At 43.1% G+C, this 9,967-nt stretch overlaps 2 protein-coding genes across 7 annotated transcripts in view; one reads left to right on the top strand and one right to left on the bottom strand.

The window, feature by feature from the left end:
* cnot1 (CCR4-NOT transcription complex, subunit 1) overlaps positions 1–2,434 on the top strand; it is a 32,555-nt gene extending 30,121 nt beyond the window's left edge. For all 6 annotated transcript variants that reach the window (XM_084060561.1, XM_084060559.1, XM_084060563.1 and 3 more), the window contains 4 exons: positions 365–545; positions 647–779; positions 1,115–1,249; positions 1,433–2,434. In XM_084060561.1, coding sequence (XP_083916687.1) covers positions 365–545; positions 647–779; positions 1,115–1,249; positions 1,433–1,511 — 528 coding nt within the window. In that variant the 3' untranslated portion in view covers positions 1,512–2,434. The remainder of the gene's footprint in view (positions 1–364; positions 546–646; positions 780–1,114; positions 1,250–1,432) is intronic.
* A 90-nt stretch (positions 2,435–2,524) lies between these two features.
* setd6 (SET domain containing 6, protein lysine methyltransferase) lies at positions 2,525–8,700 on the bottom strand. Its single transcript, XM_084060566.1, has 9 exons — positions 8,506–8,700; positions 7,564–7,644; positions 7,146–7,290; positions 6,755–6,896; positions 6,329–6,523; positions 6,085–6,223; positions 5,632–5,812; positions 4,521–4,657; positions 2,525–3,760 (listed from the first exon to the last, which is right to left on the bottom strand). The coding sequence occupies exons 1-9, from the start codon at positions 8,530–8,532 to the stop codon at positions 3,422–3,424; spliced, it is 1,386 nt and encodes a 461-aa protein (XP_083916692.1). The 5' UTR covers positions 8,533–8,700; the 3' UTR covers positions 2,525–3,421.
* Between the last annotated feature and the right edge of the window lie 1,267 nt (positions 8,701–9,967).

Here is a 9,967-nt window from a genome sequence, read left to right on the forward strand (position 1 = left end):
ATAACTAGTACAGCTGCACTGGTTGGAGATGGTCTCCCTACTTGCCTACAGTACTGTTTGACACTGTCAAAGTTATTTGCAGCAGACTGCGCACAGGATTGAACACTAGATGATCCGCCATCTTTAGTGTAGTTCGCACATCGTTGCAATTGCATATCTCCAGAAGGAGACAATGGACATAAAAGTAGGAATTTTAGCTGTAATTTAGCCAAGGACATGAGTGCATGTCATCACAGTGATGGTCAAATTAAATGAAAATGGGCAGTCAAATAAATGGCAATGAAGAGCATGATGTGTAAGCCAATAAGTATCAATCGCACACATCTTCCTGCCTGAAGGTTGACTGGTTGTTGTGCAATGGCAGGTTTCACAGGACCCAGGGAACCGTTACAACATCCAGCTGATCAACGCTCTAGTGCTGTACGTGGGGACGCAGGCCATTGCTCACATCCACAACAAGGGCAGCACCCCCTCCATGAGCACCATCACCCACTCTGCTCACATGGACATCTTCCAGAATCTAGCTGTGGACCTGGACACGGAGGGTAAGACGCATTTCACTGATGGATGATTTCTTTAAAGACTGTTATATTTCACGATATAACGGAATGAAAAATTCTGATTGGCTTGCTTTCTATTTCTCCAGGGCGTTACCTGTTCTTGAATGCAATAGCCAATCAGCTGCGCTACCCCAACAGCCACACCCACTACTTCAGCTGCACCATGCTTTACCTGTTTGCCGAGGCGAACACTGAAGCTATTCAGGAGCAGATCACCAGGTAAGACTGTGTTCAGAGGTTTTATTCGGTAACACTTTGCTTTGACCAACACGCTGGTCATGCAGTGTATTTGATGTGTGCACTGGATTAAATTGCCAATTGAACCGCTCTGATCCTGTAGACATAAACACTTTGTTTAATGATTGTACCTACATGTTCCACAGCAACAGTACCCATTGCCGATAGTAAACTAAGGCCTCCCTCTAGGAAAGCGAGACCTTTTGTAGTCCCATCTTCAACCAGATGGTTATGATGAGCACTCAGGGGTTTGTTTCCCAGACTTGTGGTCATTGTGGTCATTCTCTGGGTGTGTTTGTGTGTGTCCATCTCGCCAGGGTTCTGTTGGAGAGGCTGATAGTGAATAGGCCACACCCATGGGGACTCCTCATCACCTTCATTGAGTTGATCAAGAATCCTGCCTTCAAGTTCTGGAGCCATGACTTTGTGCACTGTGCCCCCGAGATTGAAAAGTAGGTTCTGCACTTTTCCCAGTTCTTTCATTCACGCTTCAGCACTCATCACTCGGTTGCTTTAATACAAAATGTGTGGGAGGCATATAATCTCATTGATCTTATTGTTTTTGGCATTGAGTATGTAGAGCCTGTGTTTGAAGTGCAGCAATAGAACTATGTATGTTCTGCCTCTCCCCTCAGGCTGTTCCAGTCGGTAGCCCAGTGCTGCATGGGACAGAAGCAGGCCCAGCAGGTGATGGAAGGTACTGGTGCCAGCTAGTCTGGGCACCAGGCAGCTAGCGTGTGGCTTATGGGAGAGATGCTGGGGCTGACCCACCCCACACACGGCTCCCTGACCCCCCCCTCATCCCAACCCTCTTACTGCTGGCACTGGACAAACTGGCAACGACACTCATTCTAAATGTGGATACAAGGACTACTGCTCATGGATCTAAGAGTTTGATTTTTGTTTTTGTTCCCCTTGGGGCTGAATACAGAGACGAAGAGAGGGTTTTGGACTTGCTGTTTAATATAATTTTTGATGCTTTGCTGTAAATATTGGGAAAAAAGGGAGGGGAGAGCTAGACTAGATAAGTGGAAAGAATGTGTTCCATACAAATGTAACATGACATGTAAAGATACATGTAAACATATTTTCATTCACTACCAAAGTCCCTTGTTTGCCTCCCTCTCTCACAAGATCTATTTTTTTCCTCAGAACTTTTTTTGGTGCATTCAGAAGCTGAATGGTATAGGATTTAAGAATAAATCTGCCTGCTACTTTGTTTTTGTTTTTTCCCCCTTCTCTCCAAGTGGGAAGAAAGCGGGGGAATGATCCACTCCTTGTGTGTATGGGGGGATGCAGTGTGTGTGTGTGTGTGTGTGTGCGCGTGTGGTTGTCGGAGACAGTTGTCGACGGTGCACCCTTTGAAACTGGCTCGGAAGGCCTCTCTCCCTGGCACTTGTAAAATTTGTGGAAAAAGTTAAAGATGGTGAAGTTGTATGTTCAAAGTTTGTACAAAGATCCAAATTGCAGAACAACAAAAAAGGAGGACCAATACAGCCCATTTTGTAAGGATTTTGAATGTTTTGTAAATGTATTGGTCCGTGTGTTGTATTTTGTAGTCCTTTGTAGTTGCCTTTAGTTCTTGCTACTTACTGCAGTAAGCATACATACATAACACATTAAACAATTGAACTGCACCTGTCTGTTTTTGTTTATTTAGGACAATTAAAATTTACTTTATGGCTGATGCTTGTGTAAAAAGAGAAAATAAAACCTAAACAATGTGAATTTCCACCCTCAGAAAGAACCTGTAAATTATAATGCAAGACAAATTTTGAAGTTCTAATGGTTTAAAAATGTGGAGCTTTGATTGTGCAAGGTGAAACTGGATGTTTGATGTGCATAGCTAGAAGTTAATTAGCCCCATTCAGCAGCTCAAGTGTGTGTGTGTGTGTACCATGATGGCAACTCTAATGTCCTAGAACTGGGGTCTCCTCAAACAAGTGACATGATTTATTTTGAAGTAATCAAGATTTTATTGCTTGAAGCAATCTAGAGGTTTAATTCTGTGCCACATTACATAAACATGAGGGCAGCTTAAAACACATTGACTGCCAGAGTTTATTCATAATGTACTCACCCACTGCCAGCATCTTTTATCTGTTTATTTTATCTAATTCGTTGTGAACGAAAAAAATGAATACTCAAAAATTAGAGAAACATTTTAGAGAGAAAAAAAAAAAAGAATTCTCCCCTTTGGCGGTTAACACCATTGACTGAAAAGGGGAGAATTCTCCCCTTTGGCAATAGACCTGTTAATTTAGGCAATACACCAAAGTGAAGAATTGTTCTGAGGAGCGTTTTGGATTTGATCTAAATTAGAAAAGTTGCCATTCTGACCCACACAGACATAAAGGCGTAACCACATGAACCCTAACGTCCCTATCCTAGGCATGTCCTAACCAGGTGATAATTCAGCAAAGAATAGCTTGCAGATCTATTTTTTGCTGAATGTTTACCCCACAACAGGGATGCTAGGGTACATGTGAGAAATGCCATGAATGAAATGGAAGTTAAAAGCATGCACATTTTCTCATTGATGAAAAACACACAAATAGATGATGGATGTTTCGTGAACGACCAGGCAAAAAGATGGCTCTGGTCTTTGCTGTGTGCACCTGGATTCATGAGCTGGTGAGCTCCATCAGTTTGTACAGGATGCTCTTCTGGCCATACCGCACCTGCAGCGCCCTCTGCTGCCGGCTGTTCAGTTGTGCGAGCAATGCATTGTCCCCCATCAGTGCTTGGTCACTATCTATGACCTGTCTCCCCTCTTTGTAAGACTCCAGAGTGAGGCGAGCTGCTTCATGGATCATCTTTCGCCATGGAGCCTTTAGGCTGGGGAGACCATCGCTGGAGAAAGCCTGGGAGATCTTATCTTCGTCATCATCTTCATCCTCTTCCTCCTCCCATCCCTCATTCTCTCTGAAATCAACAAACTCCTCCTTTGACATGCAAAGCACCTGGGAATGGAGAGAGGGAACAGATGTACACAAGGGAACTAAACTGTAGTGGAATTATACTTGGGCCTCTAAGTGCTAATCTTTACATTTCAGTTAGAAATGGCAAAATATAAGTGTAGAGCTCTTCATGGGGCCCCCGATTCTGAAAATACCCCACAGGACCCGAGATCCGCACGGGTCGGATCCGTGATTTATCATAATCACTCGGGGTCGGGTCGGAATCGGTGATATTCCCTCAGAACTCGGGTCTGTCTATCATTATGTGTAATACCTGAGTGGATCCGAGAAGACCTGTATTGATTAACTTGTCTGTGATGTTTTAGACAGACCTAGGATCAGGTTAGTGCAGCAGTGACATGAATGGCTGTGTATCTTGCTTGATGTTTTAGGCTGGTTTAAGATCAGATTACTGCAGCGCAGTAATTTGAGCAACGCAATGCATGCGCACCACCATACTGCAAGGCAAGCCAGCTGCCAGGCTGATTTGAAAGCACCGGTGTGCAAATCATGGCACACCTTTGACAATGTGAAAGTAAAGCTTTGATCATAAAATGGTCATTGGTCAATAGGTATGCTATTATTTCATAAAGTCCACATTTATTTACAAAGATTTTTTTTTTTCCGAATGGCTCGGAATCGGACCAAATTTCCTGGGACCATTTCGGTCGGGTCAATTTTTTTTAACCCTGAAGACCTCTAGTGCACAGTATAATTTCTGGAATATTTCTGGAATGCATATAGCCACTATTCTAGTTGTTACCTTAAGCGTGGTATGAAGCTCGGTCTCTGTGAGACAGCCCTGTCTGCTGAATATGAAGGCTCTGGTCTCTCCCATCATCTCACACAGCATCTTCCACATCTCTTCCAGCAGTTGCCGGTCCAAGTCAGACTGAACACCTGGGAACAGGCGAGTAAGAAGAGATGAGGTGTGGTATGAAAGGGGGAAGACAGAATGGGAGGATAAGAGTGGAGAGAGGTTAAATGTTGAGACCTGTTCCAACTTTAGCAATAGAAACTGTTAAAATGGCAAAGCTTACACTGAGAATAGATGACAGTGCAGTAAGTGATATTATTTTGCTTGTAATTAGCTCCTCACCAACACTGGTGTCAAGTGTGTGTGGTGTCCTGGGCATGACGTTAAACTGCCCCGTTGTAACTACCATCGTTAATGTAGTGGGTGCAGTGGATGCATTTGCAATTTCTGTGGACTATGTAGCTTGCATACAAGAAGGCATTTTTCACCGGTGGACACTACCAACACGCTACGTGACGACGGCCCCTCCCGTGAACAGCTACCGGGAAGAGAGGCAATAGACCCGGCGGCCATCCCGCGGTGGGTCCGTCCGCTGTCGGAATAGCAATGGGTGGACTTCCAGGCCCACGAGAACAACTAGAGAGAGCGCTTTAACACCAAGCAGCAGTGCAAGACTAAGAACTTTGTTTCCTCTGGTGATCCAGCCTAGGACATACCCACGGACTGTTTGTTGGAGGGTTTCGACAACGTGGGAGGGATGCCCAAGGACCAGGCAGAAAGGCTGGCAAACTCAAAGTATTGTGCTGTCTCTGCTGCCATATGTGGAGGAGCCGCTGCTACTTGGAGTGCTGAGTGACATGCGTGTTGTATCATGAGGACATATGATGAGTGACATGCGTGTTGTATCATGAGGACATATGATGAGTGACATGCATGTTGTATCATGAGGACATACAGTACTGTATATCCATGAGTTTGTGAATGTAACCTTTACTGCGCCTAAAATATTTGTGTCCCTGTATGCTTTCCCTGTGTGTGGACATAAATAAATTGTTAAACTGTGTGTGTGTGTGTGAGAGAGTACATTTGCTAGACAGTTAATATTGTGGCGCATCACCTTGAGTGACAACTTTGTAGAGGCCGGCTGTGGGGATGTCAGCCGTTTCGTTGGTGTTGGTGGGATACGGCTCAGTGAAGCCATACATGTGCAGTAACTGCCAGTTGGCCATCTGTCCGAAGGTGTTAAATACCTCCTCCCCTTTACGAATGGGGCGCACACACACCATCTTCAAACTGTCCTGAGAGAGACAGAGAGAACATGAGTGAAGGAATGGAGGCACAGAGAGAAAGGAACAATCACAAGAGTCCGTGAGTATGAGTTAAGACAACCACAATGGTTTTGATCTCATTATTTCATTGTTCACTTTAAATGATGATTTAGTTATGTTTTCATTTCAGAGTAAACAATGATGAACCATCAAATACAGATGGTGTCATTTCAATAATGGTATTTTTATGTTTCCCATGGAAATTGTGGGCACTAAGAGTAAAGCAGTCTGACGCTACTCACTGGTGTGTACTCTAGATTGGCATTGTGGTTGGACACATGATTGAGCATGTCAGCCATGGGGACCATCATCGGTGGGTTGGGGGCCCTCTCCTCTTCCTCCTCCTCTTCTTCATCCTCCTCTTCCAGGGGCTCTTGGAAGCTACAGAGAAGGGATAAGGTCAGGGAGAATGACTGAGTACAGGTGTGCATGTGTGCATGTGTGTGTAATGTATGCATGCTTTATCCATGTCCCATGCCTTCTCACCTGTAGGCCATGACAAAGGCCACCAGACGTGTGTAGAGCTCTAGTGTGTGTGTGTTGGGGTTCCACAGGTCAGGGTGTTTGGTGATGAAGGGAAGGACCACATCTGTGTATTCCTTCTGGATGTTCGCCAGGTCTTTGTCCACAGCCTCTGGAACACCTGTACCCCTCAACAGCCTGTCTCTCTCCTCTTTGGGCCTGAACAGGAAAAGGTGTAAGGTGTTACAATTAAAGATATTGGGGGTAGGATAGCAGCAATGGAACCTTTTTTGGGTGCTACTGTAGATGAGTCTACTGTGTCTGCCTCCATAGCAGTGATGAACTTGTGGTGATGCACCAGTACAGTTAAAATGATATGGTGTTCATTCATTTTCCCAAATCCAGTCAACATTTATGTGAGATTCACTCAGGGGTTCTTCGGATCCTCACCAGAACATAGGCTGGTCCAAGGTGCTGAAGTCAGTCCAGAGAGAGAGGTAGGGAGCCCAGTGGGACTGTGGGGAGCTGTACTCATACAGCAGGGCCAGCAGCAGGGGAACCCAGCCTGAGGAGTTCTCTAGAGATACCTTGTCTGGGAGACAGAAAGGGAGAAACACAGGAGGAGCAAAGAACTCAGAACACAGATGACACTTTATTGCCACCAGTAGGACTTACAGGATGGGGTTTGGTCAAAGTGCAAAAACATGAAGGATAGGACAATAACAATTTACAAGAAAATCAACAATTGTATCAATTGTCCCTGCAGTGCAGAAAAGTAGTAGAATACATGTGCAATGCATGCACAGTGCACACACACATTCTCCTCTTTGCTCATTATTACCTTGATTAAGTAGAGCAGAGACCTTGCTTGTTCCGTGGTGGAGAAGAGCAGACCTGGGGATGGTGAACAGAACCTCCCCCTCTTCTATGTCTGCCTTGGCCAGCATGCCATACTCTGCCACTGTTCCTTCTTTACTCACATAAACCTGAGGTGTGAGAGAGATGACAGTAACGTCTATACCTTTAAAACAGATGCAACTAGAATGGTGCACTGAGAATAGTGCAAATCTCCACCAGGAGGCAATGCCCTAATAATGATAGTGATGTATGCAGTTAACCCATCATCTTACATCTTTAGATTTCAGGTTTTTGCGATGGCTATTCAAAAATAGCAGATATACAAGCTACAAATGTAGCCTGATTGACTGATTAAAGGTGAACAGAAAAAAAGTGACATTACATGCTACTGAAACAATTACCTTACTGCTGAGTGTCAGACCGACTTTGTCACACCAGCGTAAGAAGTTCTGTAGTGGCTCCAACTCTGAGCTGTCATCTACCTAAAACACACAGGGTTATGATGTGCTTCAATCAAATACATAGCCTACAACATAAAAGAGGAATCGTCTCCTACACAGACAGCAACCAGCAACCATGGCTAGCTAACAGCTATAATAATATTAGCCTTGGATCAAGACCATCATAGATGTATTTTATCGAGTCTGACTTTTACTTTCGTATCTACGATAGTCTTGGCCTGCAACTCCCAGTGCGTCCTGCACTTTCACCAGTAAAGCCCGTACTTCTCCGTACATGTACAACAAATATATATAAGGTGCTTACCCGGTTGCCCCAAACGTTATCTCAGCATTCGGAGTCTTTGTGCAATGTATTAGTCCATATTTTCTCAATAGATATGTGTTTTAATCCCGTCTGTGGCCGAACCCCGTTCCCCCCCCTCGTTCACTTCCTGTTTACACTCTGTAATTCCGGCTTTCACCGGATGCGCCCCGTCACTACCGCCCATTGAACTTCCGACAGAATCCGACACAGACGCTTAACTCTATGCACAGACGGGATTAAACACTTCTTTGTTGAAAGATACGGACTAATACATTGCACAAAGACTCCGAAGTGCGAGTTAACATGTGGGGAAACCGGGTAAGCACCTTTTATATATTTTTTGTACATGTAGTGTACGGAGAAGTACGGGCTTTACTGGTGAAAGTGGAGGACGCACTGGGGAGGTGCAGGCCAAGACAGGCCCCGAAAGTAAAAGGCAGACTCGATAAAATACATCTACGATAGTCTTGATCCAAGGTTATAATAATATAATAATACATTCACTGCAAAACATGCACACGTAAAAGTTAAAGCTTTGGGTTTTTCTTAGATGGGGGTAAAACAGAATAAACTCTAACCTTTAATCTTTTAGATTCTGTTGCCATTTTGTGAGTCCAAGATAAACAGCCCTTAGGCTAACTCAAGCATAAAGTTATGGAACTCAAGTGTCAGTTTAGGCCAACTACACTAATGTTACATACAGTAGTACTAATAGCATGTGGATTTTACACACTAGATTATACTTTTGTCTTGAGTGAATCCGTGCTACACGAGAAGAGAGGTGTGTCTCTACGCATGCGCCTCTGTTTGTATGTGAGGAACTTGTTTTCTGAATATTGCCACCTACTGCACCGGAGTGTAGTAGATTCAGTAGTACAGTGGTTCTCAACCTGTGGGTTGGGACCGATTTTGGGGGGTCCCAGAGGACAATGAAGTGACAATTTAATGACTTTTAAGACCATTTTAATACCTCAACAAAAAAAGAGAGAAAAGAAAAAAGTAATCAACAAACTATACTATTAAAACTGGTCAAACATTGGCCACATAGTCAAATATAAGAAGAGGCAAACATTTTGAAAATAGCTGATCTACAAGCTCACAACACCTCGCAAAGCAAGGTGTTGTGAGCTTGTAGATCTGCTATTTTCACAATCTTTATCTATGAAACCGAGTCAAACTAAATGTAATACAATTCCAAGTGCTTGTCATTTTTTTTTATACTCATAATGTATGTTGCATAATGTATGTATACTCATAATGCATGTATTGAAGCAAATAAACACGGTATCTCAAAACAGTCAAGAAACCAAGAGGGTAACAGGATAGACAAATATTAAGTGAGTGAGAAAAAAAGATAAATTCATTAGGGTATAAACAACAGCAAAAACTAAACAAAAACAAACAAACAACACACAAAAAAACTAAACAAATACACCATGTAAAATCTCCAATAAAATTAATATACAAAAAGTCCACGGTCTATAAACGCCACATTGAGTTAAGATAGGCATGGTCTTAGAAAGCAATCTTACATATCAGTGAGGTGATAAGCATTAAGCAGGTATACACCAAGCTGTTATTACACAACAGAATGACTTCTGCCATTTATGCAGGTTACATACTCAATCGGGTTCCGTTGTGATTGATCAATATTTAACATGACATTATATGTCATGTTATATAGATTCTGACAGAGCCATCCCCTCCCACTAGCATGTGCTGTCAACCTGTATGTCACAACCATCACCAGGGGTGTATTCATTACTACATATTTTTCTTACTTATTGCTTATTCTTTTTTTGTTTATTACATTTTGCAAATACAATAATGGAAAAGAAAAGGAGACAAGAGAAAAATGTTAATCCTTTATTTAGTGTGAGGATGCAAGTAAAATAATATATATATATAAATTTAAAATAAATGTTCAGCTACTGGAAATACACAGTACAGTGCATTTTCTTCACCTCAAGACACAGCTTTACCTTTGTCCTACTGCATTATCAGTCAGTCAAGGACACTGTGTATGCTACTATCAGTGAA

Source organism: Gymnoscopelus microlampas (genome assembly GCF_963454915.1).
Source record: "Gymnoscopelus microlampas genome assembly, chromosome: 6".
Lineage (NCBI taxonomy): Eukaryota > Metazoa > Chordata > Actinopteri > Myctophiformes > Myctophidae > Gymnoscopelus > Gymnoscopelus microlampas.